The sequence below is a fragment of the Hemiscyllium ocellatum genome, assembly GCF_020745735.1.
Source record: "Hemiscyllium ocellatum isolate sHemOce1 chromosome 27 unlocalized genomic scaffold, sHemOce1.pat.X.cur. SUPER_27_unloc_1, whole genome shotgun sequence".
Classification (NCBI taxonomy): domain Eukaryota; kingdom Metazoa; phylum Chordata; class Chondrichthyes; order Orectolobiformes; family Hemiscylliidae; genus Hemiscyllium; species Hemiscyllium ocellatum.
The window spans coordinates 4,358,907-4,379,120 of NW_026867476.1; the positions used below are offsets into that span (position 1 = coordinate 4,358,907).

The following is a 20,214-nucleotide window of genomic DNA, read 5'->3' on the forward strand; positions in this document are numbered from 1 at the left end:
CCAGTGTCACACTTTTCGACTATGATCTCCAACATCTGCAGTCCTCACTTTCTCCACACCCCAACTTATGACAAATTAAACAATGGACCTGCTTTCTGCTTTTTTTTTAAACCTAGAGCAAAACCTATAACGTAATACTGTGGTACTGCATTTGCCATGTGTTTGCCAATTGAGACACAGGTCTGGACTAACTATTCCAGAGCCGGTCCCCTCCCTGGATTCATTCCCTTTCATTTCAGTTGCTGGAAGTCAACAATTAAAACCCAGAATGAAAAAAAATACAAAAGGTGGTGAGAAAAGTGAGTGTTGTACTTATAAATATTGGACAGAAGAATGAAGTTGCAGTCTGGAGTGAAGCTCAATCTTCATTCAGAGAGAGATGAACATCATCAACTTCATGATCGAACTGACGCAGACAATAGCAGGGCTCTGATTGGCAGGAGGACCACGCTCCTTCTGGTCCTCCAGGTCTCCCCAATGGTTCAATAAAAGAAAGTTCGCACGCCGTTTCGGTGGACAGCGAGAAGCATGCGCAGAATTCTGGGACACTAAAGAACATGCGCAGTGCCTGCTGACACCGAGAAGCATGTGCAATATGCTCTGTGATGTCCTTGGTATTATAGGCGGATTTTGTGTACAAATGGCAATAGTAGAAAAAAGGCTGGAGCGACAACTTATGTTCCTTTTGCATTTTGTCCAGCTACTCAACTTTTGTATATCTTTCCCCCAGGGTAGGGGAGTCCCAAAAGAGAGGGCGTAAGTTTAGAATGAGAGGGGAATGATTCAAAAGGATCACATTGATTAGAAAAAAATTGTAAAATTCCCCTCAAGAAACGCCCTGTGAGGATGTTGTGAAACTTGAGAGGCTTCAGAAACGATTTGTCACAATGTTGCTAGGATTGAGCTATCGGGAGAGGCTTGAATAGGCTGGGGCTGTTTTCCCTGGAACATCAGAGGCTGAGGATTTATCTTGTAGGGGTTTATAATATCATAAAAGGCACGATTAGGGTAAATAGATAAGGTCGATAAGAATGAGAGGGTATCAGTTTCGGATGAGAGGGGAAAGATTTAAAGAGAGAGGGGTCAGTGTCCTACAAACTGTAACCCACTCCTCCCACAGCAATCATGTTTCAATATACGCGTGGCTAAGGCAGTAGAATCATATAATCCCTGGAGGCCATTCACCCCATCGAATTCACACCAATCTTCCAAATAGCATCCAACCCAAACCCTACCCTACAGCCCTGCAGTTCCCCATGGCTAACCCACCATTTCTAAACACTTAAGCACAGCCGATCCATCCTAAACTGCAGACCTTTGGCTTGTGGGAGGAAACCAGAGCACCCAGAGGTAACCCACGAGACACAAGGAGGAGAACATGCCAAAGACGTCACTCGAGGGCGAAATTGAATCAGGGTCCCTGGCACGGAGGCAGTTCCTCTCCACTGCAGCCCTCTCTCAGGTTCCCCCTTACCTGCCTAATCAGAACACTCTGGAGAGGAATGACCGTCTGCCAGAATAGAGTGTCCGGTTAACTTTCCCCCTTTCCCACACAATGTGTCTGCAGCCTGGTTTCCAGATTCATTTCTCTGAGCCGCAGGTCCTCCAGCATGTGTTTCCCATTGATGACAGAATCCAGAGTCTCCCACCTTCAGCAAATTGAAAGACAATCCCACCCTACGCTCTCCAATGTGTGTTTTGTCATGGTTCAATCGTTTCTCGTGGCTGAGCAGAGGCTGATAGCCAAGTTCGAAACCCACAAGGAGGGCCTCAACTAGAACCCCACTGTACTGTTCATGTTTTTTCACACACACACACACTCCATCAAGCACACACTTTACCAAAATGTACACAGGCAAACACACTCGCATTCATGCACACACAAGTGTATGGGGTGAATTTGCATTTGCAAAATATTTGCAGATATTTGATTTTGCTCAAAAAAACTGCACAATCGGCAGGCAGTCATAAAATCATAATGATGCATAGCACGGAAACAGACCCTTTGGCGCAATTTGTCCATGCCAATCCATCTAACATTTTATAAATTTCTACTTTGGAAATAGACTTAAAATTGGAATACTGACAGACTCTAACCTCACACCTTTCATGCATTGTCTGAGCTGAGAAGTTACTCATTTTTATAAAATGTTAAATTATCCCAAACGTGTGACCTAAAAATAAATTCTGGGTTTACATATTAATAAACCGAAACCTGCAAATCACTCTAAAAGATGAAAGATTTAACAGCAATCTATTTGCTCAATATATCATTTCTGTTACATGACATTGATCTTTTGCTACAAATTCTGTCTTATGATCCTGATCCACAGCTACCCGATGAAGGAGCAGCACTCCGAAAGCTAGTGCTTACAAATAAACCGGTTGGACGATAACCTGATGGTGTGTGATTTTTAAACTTTGTCCACCCAATCCAACAACAGCTCCTCCATATCATTTCTAGTGAACACAGCCCACAAACCCTGGTGTTGCCAGTAAACTTTACAATGCTGATGAAACAATGGAGTACCTGCACTCCTGAAAAATTTAAAATTTCTAACGATACTAGCTACTCTTTCACTGCTCCTTCTGATACTACATTGGAAATTTTGAGCTGGAGGTTGAAAGAAATTAGCAGCTTTAAAAGAAAAACCTGTTGGATCCCGCAGCTTTCAATGAGAGTCTGAGTCAGCTCAGGTAACCTTTATTGTGATCCAATGTTTGTTACAGATCTCCCCAGCAAGAAGGCAGACAAAAAGTAGCTTTTTCTTAAAACAGCTCAAGCTCAAAGCACATACACTTCCCCCCACCACCCCACCCAGCTGGGAATTTGTGTTGCAGACATTTCGTCCCCTGTCTAGGTGACATCCTCAGTGCTTGGGAGCCTCCTGTGAAGTGCTTCTGTGACGTTTCCTCCAGCATTTATAGTGGAGAAAACATCACAGAAGCACTTCACAGGAGGCTCCCAAGCACTGAGGATGTCACCTAGACAGGGGACGAAATGTCTGCAACACAAATTCCCAGCTCGGCGATCAGAACCACAACAATGAGCACCCAAGCTACAAATCTTCTCACAACCTTTGAACCCCCACCCACTTTAGTATTGGTCAGGACTGAGCTGTCCCTATGTAATTGGATCCTTGGTACCTTAACCTGTAGGGAGTATTGCCTCACTCAGCACTATCAATGCACACACCTGTATCCAAGTAAGTTTCTCCCCACTATTTGCCAGGGCAGGGAGTAGGAGATGGATGCAGTCAAGAGTCAACCACACATCTGTGGGTCTGAAGTCACGTGTTAAGGATGCATCTGGGACAACCAAGTGAATCCTTTCTGACAACGGCAGTTCCCTTTCCTAAAAAGTACAAGTGAATCAGGTGGGGCTTTTTCCTCCTGAAAATGGTTTCATCATTAGATTCTGAACTCCAGATTTCAGACCGAATTCCAATTCCACCATCGGCCGTGGCAAGATGCAAACCCAGGATCCCCAGAACAGGGTTGATAGTCCAGTCAATAATGGCACTGGGCCATTGCTCCTTCAATCTTCCTGCGATGGCATATGAACTCGCTGGTGCCTCCGCAGGTGGGAGGAGCGGGTGAATCCCTTCCTGCACTGAGAGCAGGTGAACGGCCTCTCCCCAGTGTGTACCCGCTGGTGGGTCTGCAGGCCAGAAGAATCAATGAATCCCTTCCCACACTGAGAGCAGGTGAATGGCCTCTCCCCAGTGTGGACCCTCTGGTGGGTCAGCAGGGTGGAAGACTTGATGAATCCCTTCCCACACTGAGAGCAGGTGAAGGGTCGCTCCCCTGTATGGACCCGCTGGTGGGTCAGCAAGGTGGAAGAATTGATGAATCCCTTCCCACACTGAGAGCAGGTGAACGGCCTCTCTCCGGTGTGGACCCGCTGGTGGGTCAGGAGTGCAGCTGACTGAACGAAGCCCTTCCCACACATTGAGCAGGTGAACAGCTTCTCTCCAGTGTGGACCCGCTGGTGTGTCTGCAGGTTGCCCATCTGACTGAATCCCTGCCCACACACTGAGCATGTGAACGGCTTCTCACCAGTGTGGATCCGCTGGTGAGTCAGCAGTGTAGATGACTGAGTGAATCCCTTCCCGCACACAGGGCAGGTGAATGGCCTCTCCCCGGTGTGTACCCGCTTATGGGTCAGCAGTCTAGATGACTGAGCAAACCCCTTCCCGCACATGGGGCACGTGAACGGCTTCTCTCCAGTATGGACCCGCTGATGCGTCTGCAGGTTGCCCATCTGACTGAATCCCTTCCCACATGTGGAACAAGTGAATGGTCTCTCCCCGGTGTGTATGCGCTGGTGTCTCACGAGGTGGGATGCTTCAGTGAATCTGTGCCCACACTGAGAGCAGGTGAACGGCCTCTCCCCGGTGTGAACACGTCTGTGGTTTTCCAACGCCGATGGGGAAGAGAATCCTTTCCCACAGTCCCCACATTTCCATGGCTTCCCCATTGGGAGAGGGAGCTTTCCTTGCGTTGCTCAGGGTTGAAAATACAAATAGAACAAGTATGCAGTCTCTCCCTACCGTGAGGGGTGAGATTTTGATCCCCCAAACTGAGAAAATGACATGAAGCACTTTTTAGTGCACTGAATCTCCCACACTCGGGTGTCTCAGTATTCTTCCTGCCACAGTGTCCAAAATTTCTCAAGCAAACATTTTTTCCCCAATTTGAATGATTGCTGATGTTCAAGTCCCAATGAATCAAGTGACTCCATCAGAAATCGATGTATCATTTGCTTTCAGATTTCTTTCTGCAGGTCTTTCTGCAAAAAAAATTCACAAAATAAGAGATCATGGTCAGTACTGTTAAATGAACATAACGAGGTTGACAATTCCTGTAGATTGCCAGATGATTGCATACTATCCAGGACACAGAAACCCAAAAACCCTCATGCAACCAGATAGCCTTCTGTGTGTACGGAGGAAAACTTCATTTCGGTGACAACGACTTGGAACAAGCTGCCTACAAAGGTGCTGGAAATGGAGCTGAATCAGGGACGTGACAATGAAATGTCAAGGCTACTTGAGAAAGGAAAGCCAGTAAAGTTGCTGAATGACTTCCTTCTGTCCTATTAAATAAGGAAGATGACAAGAAATACAGACATATGTCCATTACTACATTAGAAGGTGAAGAGTAATTTTATATCAATGTGCCAATCCCTTAAATGCTGCTTGGTTCCATGAGAAACTACCCTTTCAATTGTGAACATGAGGAAACAAGCAATCCTTTACGAGTCTGCAAACTGTATACGTGCCAAACTGTGGGAATACGTAAGGAAAATACCTTTAAGAGGGTCAAGAGAGCATCTGAGCACCTTTGCAGAGTCTGCTCCTTCCCTGGATTCAGTCCAGTTGCTACAAACCTACGGTGTCTCACCCCACTCTCTCTCCCTCCCAGAATGAGGAACAGAAAGGGGAAAACATTGCTTTGCTCCTAGATGTTGCCCAGAGAAAGGGAGGTTCCCTTTGGGACTGAGAGAACACTTTGCAAACTCTCCTCCAAGTCAACGTGGTTTAGTTCAAGCAAAGCATGGGGTTTAATTTTAGCTTCACATTCACAGAAAGCCTCATTATCTGTGAATCTAACATTTTACTCCTCCCTCCACTCCATGGAAATAGCAATTTCTGAGACTCCACAGTTGAAGTTGTTACCTGCTGTAAGGGCTTTGGTAAAAACGGTTTATTTTGTGAACCATTTCAATTCAATCCCATCCTTGCCATTTAACACAGAGGATGGTTCACATGTGGATTGAACTTCCTGAGGAAGTGGAGGATGCAGGATCCAAAAGACATCAATTGGAAAGGTTGGAAGGATACAGGCCAGGAACAAGCAGGAGTGATGGGTTTTATTTGAGATTATGGTTAGCGTGGACTGGTTGGAATCTACTTCCATGCTGTGAGACTAGATGGCAGATTCACAGTTGCTTGAAAGTGGACTCGCGGGTACACAGGATAGTGAAGATGTTTGGTACACTTCACAGGATATTGGTTTGGCCAGTTTTGGAGTATTGCGTGCAATTCTGGTACCAGTGATCCCACCTTGACACACAGTACACCAGAGATAGTGACTAAAATTGACAGGGACACACAAAATCATTAAATCCCTGCAGCGCAGAAAGAGGCCATTTGGCCAATTGAATGCATCGTGTATATGAGTTGGGAGGTCATGTTGCGGCTGTACAGGATACTGGTTCAGCTACTTTGCATTCGATTCTGGTCTCCCTGCTATAGGATAAGAAGGATTTTGTGGAACTTGAGAGGGTGCAGAAAAAATTGATAAAGGATGTTGCTTGGATTGGAGGGTTTGAGGTACAAAGAGAGGCTGAATAGAATGGAGCTGTTTTCCCTGGAGCATTGGAGTCTGAGGTTTGTAAACTCATGAGCAGCATGGATAGGGTAAATAGGCAAGGTCTTTTTTCCTGGCTGGTGGTGCCCAAAACAAGAGGGCATAGGTTTAGGGGTGAAGAGGGGAAACACTTAAAAGGGACATAAGGAGCAACTTTTTCACACGTGCTGCGTGTATGAAATGTGCTGCAGAGGAAGTGGCTGGTACAATTATATTCAAAAGGCATGTAGATGGACATGTGAATAGGGTGGGTTTGGAGGGATATGGGCCAAATGCTGACAAATGGAACTAGATATACATGGGATATCTTGTCAGCTTGGATGTGTTGGTTGGAAAAGTCTATTTCTGTGCTGTATATCCTTATGTCTACTTGATAACAGATGCTTTATTTTTGTTGATGTTGTTATAAATCATAGCTGGACACTAATATTTAGATAAGGGACAGAATTCCTCAAGTAGGGCACGACAAGAATCCTTGGAGATTGTACTTCTAGTATACTTCCAAGTGAACAAATATAAAGCACGAGAATCTATTTATTTCTAACTTTGTTTCACTTTTCATGTTTTATTCCCTGCTATGATGACTCTCTGTCTGGACAGTTGACAGACTGGGAGATTGTGGGTTGGGCCTTCATTTATTGAACGTTTTATTGTTCCAGAAAGTGTAAAAGGGGGACAAAACTTCAGCAGAAAACCTGCAGAGCTGAAAACAGACTACATCTTACTCTGTGGGAACAGGGAGATCAAGAGGACAGAGAAATCAGAACCTGAAATCTGAGCTGACACCAGACTACCATGTTATCAATGCTTTGATTAGCAGTGCCGACCGTCTACCTTTACCTCACTTCCCAATGGATTTGAATGCCACGTATCCCCTCGATATTCAGGATCGAATCCTTATCATCCTGAAGCCATGTCTCTGTCGGGAGTCTGAAATCATAATTACTCTCGTCAATGTGCGCAGTCAATTCATTCACTTTTGTTACAATGCAGCACACATTCAGTCAGTTTTTTAGTTTCAATTTTTGTGATCTTTTGAATGCAGCATTGATTTTTGGTGGATTGATGAAAAAGGATTAGGAGAATCATTCTGAGATTCATTTCACACATTCCCCTTCATTGCTCACCGGCCTTGATTTGGATTGGTTTTGCTAAATTGCCCACAGTGCCAATGGATGTACAGGTTGGTGGATTAGCCAATCAGAAATACTGAGTTATAGTTTCATAGTAATAAAAGCAGGATAGGCCATTTGGCCCATCGAATCTGCTCCACCATTCGTTAAGATAGCAGCTGATCTATCCATCGTCTCAACTCCTGCTGCTTGTAATAACCCAACTACTCAATTTCCCTACCATACAAAAACCCATCCAACAGTGTCTTGAATGTACTTAATGAAGCTGCCTCTACTGCTTCCTTGGGCAGAGAAGTCCATAGATTCACTACTCTCTGGGAAAAGTTGTTCCTCTTCATCTCTGCCCTAAATCTACTCTGCATAATCTTGAGTCCATGTCCCCTCATCCTAGTCTCACCCACCAGCAGAAACAACTTGGTATGGTGGGGGATGTGCGCTGGTGGCATGCTCTTTGGAGGGGTCGGTGTGGACTTGATGGACCAAAGGCTTGCTTCCACACTGTAGGGCTTCTTTAATTTCCTGCAGTTGCGTTTGCCCCGGATCATAGCACCCAGAATCTCCCATCTTCTGCAATTCAAAAGACAGGTCCCACCCTGCCCTCTTGTATGTGTGTTATCTAACTGCTTAATCGTTTCGAGTGAATACAGCCCATACCTCCCGCTGTTGCCAGTAAACTTTACAATGCTGATGAAACAATGCAATATCTGCAGTAATGAAAATCATAAGGCTTCTAACAATACCATTTATTGATTCACTGCTCCTTCTGATGCATAGCACTGGAAATACAATGTTAGAAGCTGCAAGAAGGGACCAACTTAAAACAAAAATACACCGAACACTTCACTAGGCTCCCCAATCAGCACACTTTACTTACTGCCAGTAAACCTTAAACCACTTCATCCCCACAGTGCAACGAATACCTACTTTTAACCAATATACCAGATGAGCTCCCTCACTCAGTTGCTGTCTCACAAATGAAACATTTCACTGTAACTTCCTCTGCTCCCAGTAAGGGCAAAACATCTTTGAAAGCTGCTCTGAAAGGCCAGTCTTCACGACAATTCTGCTTTCACCGAAGACAATTAGAGTCTCACAGCACAGAAACAGATCCTTCTGTCCAACTCATTTGTGCTGACCAGATATCCGAACTTAATCAGGTTCCATTTGCCAGCATTTGGCCCGTACCCCTCTGAACCCTTCTTATTCAAGTATCTATCTAGATGTCTTTTATATATTGTAATTGTACCAGCCTCCAACACTTCTGTTGGCGGCTTGTTCCATACACGCACCACCCTCTGTGAGAAAAAGTTGGCTGTAAGGTTCCTTTTAAATCTTTCCCCTCTCACCTCAAATTTAAGCCCTCTAGTTTTATACCCCCTATCCTGTGCAAAAGATTAGATTACTTACAGTGTGGAAACAGACCCTTCAGCCCAACAAGTCCACACCGACCCGCCGAAGCGCAACCCACCCATACCCCTTACCTAACACTACGGGCAATTTAGCATAGCCAATTCACCTGACCCGCACATCTTTGTGACTGTGGGAGGAAACCAGAGCACCCGGAGGAAACCCACGCAGACACGGGGAGAACGTGCAAACTCCACACAGTCAGTCGCCTGAGGTGGGAATTGAACCCAGGTGCCTGGCGCTGTGAGGCAGCAGTGCTAACCACTGTGCCACCGTGCCGCCCACTAAAGATCTTGGCTATTCACCATATCCACGTCCCTTATAAACTTCTCACAAGGTCACCCCTCAGCTGACGGTCCAGGGAAAACAGTCGCAGCCCATTCAGCCTTTCCCTGCAGCGCAACCCCTCGAACTCTGGCAACACCCTTGTCGGTCTTTCCAAACCCTTTCAGAGTTTCATAACATATTTCCTATACCAGGAAGATTGGAGCTGAATGCAATATTTCAACAGTAGCCCATACCAATGTCCTGTACATCATCATGACCTCCCCAACTGCCATACCCACTGACCAATTAAAAGCAAGCATACTAAACACCTTTTTCACTACCATATCTTCATGTGACTCCACTTTCAAGGAACTATGAATCTCCACCACAAGGTCTCTTCTTTTCCCAGCAACACTCCCCATTAACAGCGTAAGGCCTGCCCTGGATTGCTTCACCAAAATGCAACACCTCACATTCATCTCAGTTAAACTCCATCTGCCACTGCTCAGCCATCAGCCCATCAAATCAATTCTAATTTATAACAAAGTTTCTTTCATCTCTCATTTACTGAAAGCTGAAGTTCTCCATCCTACACACTCTTCCCCCCCATTCTTACTTTGCTGAACCTAATCCTACTGAAGGGTCTGGTACATGCTGATTAACAGGCCCACACTCATGGGAGATCTAACTGAAACATGCAGAATAATGAACGGTATGGGCAGAGTGGTCGTTGGGAGGATATTTCCATAGGTAGGAGAGACTAGACTCAGAGAGATGTACAGCATGGAAACAGGCCCTTTGGTCCAACTTGTCCATGCTGACCAGATATCCCAACCCAATCTAGTTCCACCTGCCAGCAATCGGCCCATATCGCTCCAAACCCTTCCTATTCATATACCCATCCAAATGCCTCTTAAATGTTGCAATTGTACCAGCCTCCACCACTTCCTCTGCAACTCATTCCATGCATGTACCATCCTCTAAGTGAAAATGTTGCCCTTAGGTCCCTTTTACATCTTTCCCCTCTCACCCTAAACCTATGCCCTCTAGTTCTGGACTCCCCGACCCCAGGGGAAAGACTTTGTCTATTTATCCTATCCATGCCCTTCATAATTTTGTAAGCCCCCATAAGATCACCCCTCAGCCTCCAACACTCCAGGGAAAGCAGCCCCAGCCTGTTCAGACTCTCCCTGTAGCTCAAATCCTCCAACCCTGGCAACATCCTTGTAAATCTTTACTGAACCCTTTCAAGTTTCACAACATCTTTCCGATAGGAAGGAGACCAGACTTGCACGCAATATTCCAGCAGTGGCCAAACCAATGTCCTGTACGGCCGGAATATGACATCTCAACTCCGTATTCAATAGTCTAACCAATAAAGGAAAGCATTCCAAATGCCTTCTTCACTATCCTATCTACCCACTTTCAAGGAGCTATGAACCTGCACTCCAAGGTTTCTTTGTTCAGAAACACACCCAAGGACCTTACCATTAAGTGTATAAGTCCTGCTAAGATTTGCTTTCCCAAAATGCAGCACCTCACATCTATCCAAATTAAACTCCATCTGCCACTTCTCAGCCCACTGGCCTATCTGGTCAAGATCCTGTTGTAATCTGAGGGAACCTTCTTCGCTGTCCACTACACCTCCAACTTTGGTGTCATCTGCAAACTTACTAACTATACCTCTTATGCTCGCATCCAAATCATTTATGTAAATCACAAAACGAAAAGGACCGATCATTGTGGCATTCTACTGGTCACAGGCCTCCAGTCTGAAAAACAAACCTCCACCTACACCCCGTCTTCTACTATTGAGCCAGTTCTGTATCCAAATGACGAGTTTTCCCTGTATTCCGTGAGATCTAACCTTGCTAACCAGTCTCCCATGGGGAACCTTGTCGAACACCATACTAAAGTCCATATAGATCATATCCACCGCTCTGCCCTCATCCATCCTCTTTGCTACTTCTGCAAAAATACTCAATCAAGTTTGACAGACATGAGTTCTCACACACAAAACCATGTTGACTATCCCTAATCAGTCCTTGCCTTTCCAAATACATGTACATCGTGTCCCTCAGGATTCCCTCCAACAACCTGCCCACCACCGATGTCAGGCTCCTTGGTCTATAGTTCCCTGGCTTGTCCTTACCACCCTTCTTAAACAGTGTCACCACGTTAGCCAACCTCCAGTCTTCCGGCATCTCACCTGTGCCTATCGATGATACAAATATCTCAGCAAGAGGCCTAGCAATCACTTCCCTATCTTCCCACAGAGGTCTTAGGTACACCTGATCAGGTCCTGGGGATTTATCCACCTCTATGCGTTTCAAGACATCCAGTACTTCCTCTTCTGTAATATGGACATTTTGCAAGATGTCACCAGCTAGTTCCCCACAGTCTATATCTTCCATATCCTTTTCCACAGTAAATGCTGATGCAAAACACTCATTTAGTATCTCCCCCATTTTCTGCAGCTCCACACAAAGGCCGCCTTGTTGAGCTTGGACGGGCCCTATTCTCTACCCACCCTTTTGTCCTTAATGTGTTTGTAAAACCCTTTGGATTCTCCTTAATTCCATTTGCCAAAGCTATTTCATGTCCCGTTTTTGCCGTCCTGATGTCCCTCTTAGGTATATCTCCTACTGCCTTTATACTCTAAGGATTCACTTGATCTATCCTGTCCATACCTTACATATGTTTCCTTCTTTTTCTTAACCAAACCCTCAATTTCTTTAGTCATCCAGCCTTTCCTTTACCTACCAGCATTTCCTTTCACCCTGACAAGCATATACTTTCTCTGGATTCTCATTATCTCATTTCTGAAGGCCTCCCATTTTCCAGCCGTCCCTTTACCTGCGAACATCTACCCCCTATCAGCTTGTGAAAGTTCTTACCTAATACCGTCAAAATTGGCCTTTCTCCAATTTAGAGCTTCAACTTTTAGATCTAGTCTATCCTTTTTCATCACTATTTTAAATCTAATGGAATTATGGTCGCTGGCCCCAAAGTGCTTCCCCACTGACAACTCAGTCACCTGCAGTGCCTTATTTCCCAGGAGCAGGTCAGGTTTTGCACCTTCTCTAGTACGTACATCCACATACTGAATCAGAAAATGTTCTTGTACACACTTCAATTCCTCTCCATCTAAACCCTTAACACTATGGCAGTCCCAGTCTATGTTTGGAAAGTTAAAATCCCCAACCATAATCACCCAATTATTCTTACAGATAGCCGAGATCTCCTTACAAGTTTGTTTCTCAATTTCCCTCTGACTATTAGGGAATCTATAATGCAGTCCCAATAAGGTGATCATCCCTTTCTTACTTCTCAGTTCCACCCAAGTAACTTCCCTGGATGTATTTCTAGGAATATCCTCCCTCAGCACAGCTGTAATGCTATCCCTTACCAAAAACACCACTCCCCCTCCTCTCCTGCCTCCCTTTCTATCCTTCCTGTAGCATTTGTATGCTGCAACATTTAGCTGCCAGTCCTACCCATCCCTAAGCCATATCTCTGTAATTGCTATGATATCCCAGTCCCATGTTCCTAACCATGCCGAGTTCATCTACATTCCCTATTAGGCCCCTTGCATTGAAACAAATGCAGTTTAATTTATTAGGACCCAAGTGCACAGCCTGAGAGTAAAGGGAAGTCCTTTTAGAATGGAGATATGGAGAACTTCTTCAGCCAGAGTGTGGTGAATCTGTGGAATTCACTTCCACAGAAGACAGTGGAGGCCAGGTCACTGAGTATAGATAGGTTCTTGACTGTCGAGGGGATCGAGGGTAATGTGGAGGAAGCGGGTGATTGGGGTTGAGCAACTTTTCAGCCATGATTGAATGGCGGAGCAGATCCGATGGGCTGAATGGCCTAACTTCTGGTTCTGCGTCTTATGGTCTCTTACTGTCCTGGACACAGAGTGAGAGAATTGGACGTAGGAGTGGACCATTTGGTCTTTTAACCCTACACCAGCATTGAACAGATCATAACTGGATATGAATAAACGTAGGTGGATAAGCTGAGACTTTTTCCACTGGAGCATAGGAGGTTCAGAGGTGACCTTACAGAGGATTATGAAATCATAAGGGGTATAGGTTTATGGTAGGTGGCTTTTCCCTAGGGTGGGATTTTCAAGATTAGGGAGCAAATTTTGAAGGTGAGAGGAGAAAGATTTTAAAAAGACTAAGGGGCACCATTTTCTTTTCCACAGAGTATGGTTTGTGTGGGGAATGAACATCCAGAGGAAGTGATGGATAAACGTTTAAAAGACATTTAGATAAGTACATGAATAGGAAAAGTTCACAGGGATATGCAGGTGGGATTAGTTTAGTTGGAAAACAGTCAGCATGGACTAGTTGGACTGAAGGGTCTGTTTCTGTACTGTATGACTAACTGTTCTATACTTGTCTTCCCCCATAACCATCCACTTCTTTCTTGTTCAAAAATCAGATGAACTCAGCCTTGGACGTATTCAATGACCCCCTAACTGCAGGAAGACATCGCCACTTCTGAACTCAATTCCCCTGGTTAACACACTACTTGCCTTACACATTGCTTGCTGCACCTGTCTGACAACTGGCATTCACTGGTGTCGAAGGTCTCCTTGTACAACCATTTATGCCCTTTTTAATATCCACGCAATATGCCTGATGTTGGGCTCCCGCCCGAAATAACGACTCTTCTGCTCCTCGCATGTTGCCTGAACTGCTGTGCTTTTCCAGCGCCACAACTCTGATCTCCTCACTTTCGCCATATCCCAATATATCGCCACTTAAAACATGGGCCTCAGTTTCTGCCTTCTCTTTTCACAGCAAAGGCTGTGGCACTGCAATTGCCGAGTTTGCCAATTGAGACACAGGCCTGGACCATCTTTTCCAGAGTCTGTCCCCTCTCTCTGGATCCCCTTCAGTTCGTACAAGTCAACTAAACCCCAGAACCGAAAAAAGAAATGGAAAAGGGGTTAAGAAAAGAGAGTGTCGTACTCACAAAGGTTGGACAGAGGAAGGAGATTGCAGTCTGGGGTAAAGCTGAATCTTCACTCAGAGAGAGAGGGGAGGGGAACAACAGCAGCACCTTCAGAAATCCGTGACCCAACTTCCGCATTCCGGGTGTCTTTGATTGGCAGGAGGGAAAGGGCTCCTTCCGGTCGGTCCAGAGGTTCCCATTGGTTCATGACAACAATGCCTCTGCCGTTTCAGCGGACAGCGGCGAGCATGCTCGGGTTTTTTTTTCGCTGACACTGGCGCACATGCGCAGTATGCTGTGTGACGGTGTTTGTGTGACTGACAGATTTCAAGTGTCTGAATGCCATTCGGAGATAAAGAAAGGCTGGAATCAAAATTTTGTTTTTTCCCCCTGCGCCTTGATTTTTTTTTTCTTTTTGCATTTAGTTCGACTATGTAGGTGTTTTCCCCAGGGTAGAGATTTAAAAAGGAACGTAAGGGGTAACGTTTGCACGCACAGGATGGTGGGTGTATGGAATAAACTGCCAGGGGAAACAGTGGAGGCTGGTCTGACAACATTTAAAAAGCATCTGGGTGGGTACATGAATAGGAAAGATTAAGAGAAATATGAGCCAAATGCTGCCAAATAGGACACTCGATTAATTTAGGATATCTGGTAGGTACGTGCAGAAGGGTTTGTTTCTGTATCCTATAATTCTATTACTCTATTTCTACACAGTTCGAAGCAATTTCACAGGACTAGAAATAGGCCATTCATCCCTCACAGCCTGTACTCAAATGTAGCCTAACTCCACATATTTGAATGCAAGTTTCAGAAAGATGTCTGCAGGATTTTTATTTAATTGAACAAGCTTTCAGGCTTGAATGATGTTTCTGAATATATCATTTGAGGTATTCTCAATTTTATATATCAGCCATTTCTCACACAACCTCTCTCTCCCAAGTAGAGTCATCACCATCCATTCTCTCTGTCTTCTGAGAAGGGCTTGATATAGCTGCAATTTCCCTTTCAAGCTTCTCCTGTCCTGAGCACATTGGTACCCAAATCCTGTTGCCATCTGGCCTCATCCGCCAACTGCAGAGAAGAAAGAGAACAAAGAACAAGGAAAATTTACAGCCCAGGAACAGGCCCTTTGGCCCTTCAAGCCTAAGCCAATCCAAATCCACTGTCTAAACCTAACATCTGATTCCTCAGGATCTGTATCCTTCTGCTACCCACCTACTCATGCATCTGTCCAGATGAATCTACCATGCCTCCTCTACTACCTCTGCTGGAAAAACATTCCAGGCACCTACCACCCTGCGTAAAGTACTTTCCACATGTATCCACCTCTCACCTTGAAAGCGTGACCTCTCATTACTGAATCCCTCACCCTGGAAAAAATGCTTATCTCTATCTACCCTGTCTATACTCTTCATGATTTTCTAGACCTCAATCAGATGCCCCCTCAATCTCCTTTTTTCGAATGAAAACAATCCTAACCTACTCAACCTCTTTCATAGCTAGCACCTTCCATTCCAGGCAACATCCTTGTAAACTTGCTCTACATCCTCTCCAAAGTGTCCGTGTCCTTTTGGTAATGTGGCGACCAGAACTGTACACAGTATTCTAAATGCGGCCGAACCAAAGTCATGTACAATTTTAACATGCCCTGCCAGCTTTTATACTCAATACCCCGTCCAATGAAGGCAAGCATACCATATCCCTTCTTAACCACTCTATCCACCTATGCAGCAATCTTCAGGGTGCAATGGAACTGAACTCCCAGATCTCTCTGCTCAGTAACTTTTCTCAACACTCTTCCATTTACAGTATAGTTCGCTCTAAAATTAGTCTTCCCAACATGCATCACCTCACATTTGCCTGGATTGAACTCCACCTGCCACTTCTCCACCCAACTCTCCACTCTATCTCTATTCTCTTGTACTCTTTGACAGTTCCTTATGCTTTCTGCTACTCCACCAATCTTCATGTCATCTGCAAACTTACTGATCAGACCAACAATCCAAAGCCATTCAAGTCGGCAGAGTCATCATCTGCATTTTGAAGTTTCTTATTCAGCAATTTCAGTGCATTTGCTGTTTCATTTGCAATCACTTCAAAATCATGGGCAAGATCTGATATCTGGTTCAAGGCCATCTGCACTCTCCAGCCAGGTATCAATCCTCCCACTAATCTAGAGTACCATGAATGATGATGGAAAAAGCTAGAGAGGTCTCTTTATCTTCGGGTTGCTTTGTGTTGAGTTGGCACACTGTGAGAATTAATCCATTGTTGCGCTTTCCATTCAAAGACTTCCTTTGGCATGTCATGGTGTAAACTGAAACCTGGAACAAGATATGTCAGAGCGCATCTTCTTTGCCATTCCCTGGCTAAGTAGTCATATGCTGAGTTTCCACATACCCAATAGGTTCCTGTAGGGGTATTTACTGCATCGCCAGTGGAGTATGCAACAAGTCCAGTCAATGGGATAGCAGATTGAGTTAAACAGAAGTTGTTATCAAGAGAACGATTATTCATTGTCTGGTGTGGGGGCAACCGTCAATTATTCTGGATGACATTGCATAACATTTGTCCTTAGGGAGGTCCCCCATCGGGTGGGCTCCATGTGTATGTTCGACACAACAGTTGAAAATAGGGAGGATATTAACTTGGGAGAGTTTGGGTTTCTCATCACACCGTACACATGACCTGATCTGCTCTTTAGTATATTATTTATTGACACGTTAATATTCTCATTTCTTTCTAGCTTTGTCCATTACAATAGCTATCCTGTTGTTAAAACAAATTACACAGGACACAAGGGTGTATTCCAGCAGCTCATATTCAGAATTCATTGACTGCCGACAGTGGGTGTGGGGTACTATTTTAGGTGATCCTTTTTCACCTTTAGAAGCTAGGTTATGAGCGTAACCCGCCAGTTTCTTCATAACCTTTAAGTACGTCTTCTGATATCCTGGAGGTAGCAGAGGAGTAATCATAATAGGGGTTACAAGTCCAGTGCTTTGATAGCTAAACCTGGGTTGATGGGTAATATTAGGATCAACTTGATGCCAATATGATGGGTAACATTATCATAACTGGTTACGTTAGGGCAAAATATGATTGCATGATGGCAAGTTGCATTGTCCATGATTGACTCTGTCATATTCTGATAAACTATAAGGGCCATACTTCTGTTGTTAAAATGACAAAGGCCTCTATCTGTTCTGGTATTGTGCACTCATCCCCTCTGGTGCTTGTCTCATTATCGCAGAGACAATCATTCTCTTCTGTGGTAACTCTGCATCTTTCATTTTGATAGCAGTGGGTGTATTGTGTTACATGACAGAAGTTCATGGGAGATGTTTTTGATGTGATATCGCTGACCGTCTCGCTACTCGTAATGATGATTGATGCTACTGCATTATTAATAGCAGTACTTGAGGATGAGGTTGCAGACAAGACATTAGATCTTTTTTTCAGACTGTGTTGGAGTGACAATTGGACTGGTTGCATCTGCATTTTCTTCCATAATATTATGGGTAACATTGCTTGCCATCGTTCCTCCTAGGATGAGGAAGGTGCATCTGACTAATTTGCAGTGTCCCTTGGTAGACCTATCTTGGGCTTCCTCTGCATTTGATGGCTGTTTTCAGTAGTCAATACTTGAAAGGGTCCCTTACACTGCAGTCCCAACTGCTTCTTATTGAAGTTCTTGATTAAAATGTAGTCTCCAGGTTTGACGTCTTTGGCATCAAACCTGGAACTCTCCTTTTCTTCTTCTTGGATATAGGCTTCCTTTACTTGTTGATGATAAAACTGGAGAGCTTTGGTTTGTGTAATAAGGTGCATCTCTTCTGCCCTGAGGTGTACATTCACAGGGCATGTGGATGGTACCAGTCCTGACCATGGGGTTTTCAAAGAGCAGCCATAAATAATTTCAGCTGCCATGAATCCCATCTTTTTCTGGGTCATTGTTCTCATATTGAGCAATGCCAGAGACAAAAAGTGAAGCAAATTAAGTTTCATCTCTTCCCTGAGTTTGGAGAATTATCATTTCAGTGTGCTGTTGGCGGGTTCCATAATTCCTGCTGCTTGAGAATGATTCACACAGTGGAATTTTTGTTTTATACCAAGGGCTGCACAAAGCTCTTTATTAAGTTCCAAAATGAAATGGGAGCCATTGCCCATTAACAGACGATGGCACTCCAAGTCTTGGGATAATCACTTTCATCAATGTTTTACAAGTGGTTTCAGCAATACAATTTGTACATAAAAATGCTTCTATCCATTCACTAAACACATCCACAATAACTAGACAATATTTATAGCTATAACATTGTAGTAACTCTAAATTCTAACTGTATACAATCAAATGGTGCATGCCTGCAAAGGGGTAATTGCTGGTTAAGGTAGATTTACCTTTACCTGGGTTGTGTTTTTGACAAAACATACAATTTGCTGCAGCTTTTTGAGAAAAAAGACTTGAAAATCTGATTCCACCAGGTATCCACCATTGAGGAGAAAGTGAGGTCTGCAGATGCTGGAGATCAGAGCTGAAAATGTGTTGCTGGAAAAGCACAGCAGGTCAGGCACCATCAAAGGAACAGGAGATTCGACGTTTTGGGCATAAGCCTTCTTGAAAAATCGAATCTCCTGTTCCTTGGATGCTGCCTGACCTGCTGCACTTTTCCAGCAACACATTTTCAGTTCTATCCACCATTCCCTCTTTCACAACATGCGTTCAAGTACATACATAATCAACCAAAATAGGCAATAAAGAATCAGGTAAACAAGTTTGACCCTGTGGAATAATCCACAAGCCATTGTAAGTATTTATACAATAAGCAGTGAGAGGAAGTGGCCAGCACAATGGCATTTAAAGGCACCTGGATGGGTATGTGAATAAGAAGGGTTTAGATGGAAATGGACCAAATGCTGACAAATGAAACTAGATTTATATCGGATGTTTTGTCGGCATGGATGTGTTGGACCAAAAAGTCAATTTCTGTGCTGTATGTCTTGATGCCTATTTGATAGCAGATGATTTATTTCCATTGATATAAATATTGTTATAAATCATAGCTGGGTACTAATGTCAAAGTCTTCCTGAGAGCTCCTGTGGGTAAGGGATGACTCTCTACTGGAGTCTACTCAACCTTCGCTGGTTCTTTCCCTGAGATTGTTCAATGCCTGGAATAAAGCTCTTACAAGCATTCCATTAAAGGTTTTAGTACATTTATTTAGACATTTACATTTAAAAAGAGTATCACAGTTCCAGAGTAACAAAACAATAAGTCCTAGTGTAAAGCCTCAGCAGAGTAGCAGTACTGGCACTCACCAACCCAGTGCTCTCTCGGATTACTCCAAAGTGGCACTCAGTATTCTTTAGTACTTATACAGTTTTTAACCAATCATCATGTCAATCAAACATCTGCTGATGAACATGATGCCCTCACCACATTCCTGCTGTGTTTATTTGCTGACTGTGACCATTTAATCCCATTACTGACTTTGTGATCCAGAGTAGCGATAATGAAAAACTGCCCTTGTTCAAAGTTTGGGAGAAGATTTGTAGCTCGAGTGCTCGTTGTTGTGGTTCTGTTCGCCGAGCTGGGAATTTGTGTTGCAGACGTTTCGTCCCCTGTCTAGGTGATATCCTCAGTGCTTGGGAGCCTCCTGTGAAGCGCTTCTGTGATCCTTCCTCCGGCATTTGCAGTGGTTTGAATCTGCGCTTCCGGTTGTCAACAAAGACGGCATACTCAAACTACTGGACCTGTGCCTCACAATACACTTCACATTCAACAACCAAATAGATGAACAAATCAACGGCACACCCATGGGCTCACCCATCTCTGGACTCATAGCAGAAGCGGTAATGCAAAGATTAGAACAAACAGTCTTACCGCAAATTCAATCCAAACTCTGGGTCAGATATGTGGATGACACCTTTGTAATCATTAAGAACACAGAAATAGAGAACACACACCGGATCATCAACGCCACACTCACAGGAATCCAATTCACAAGAGAAGAAGAAAAGGACAACCAACTCCCATTCCTAGATGTGATGGTACAGAGA

At 44.3% G+C, this 20,214-nt stretch overlaps 1 protein-coding gene across 1 annotated transcript in view; it reads right to left on the reverse strand.

Annotated features, from left to right (window-relative positions):
• Positions 1 to 2,935: 2,935 nt before the first annotated feature.
• LOC132807148 (zinc finger protein 420-like) overlaps positions 2,936 to 20,214 on the reverse strand; it is an 89,846-nt gene continuing 72,567 nt past the window's right edge. Inside the window, exon 3 of the mRNA XM_060821474.1 lies at positions 2,936 to 4,409. Within this exon, the coding sequence (XP_060677457.1) occupies positions 3,539 to 4,409 (871 nt within the window). The 3' untranslated portion in view covers positions 2,936 to 3,538. The remainder of the gene's footprint in view (positions 4,410 to 20,214) is intronic.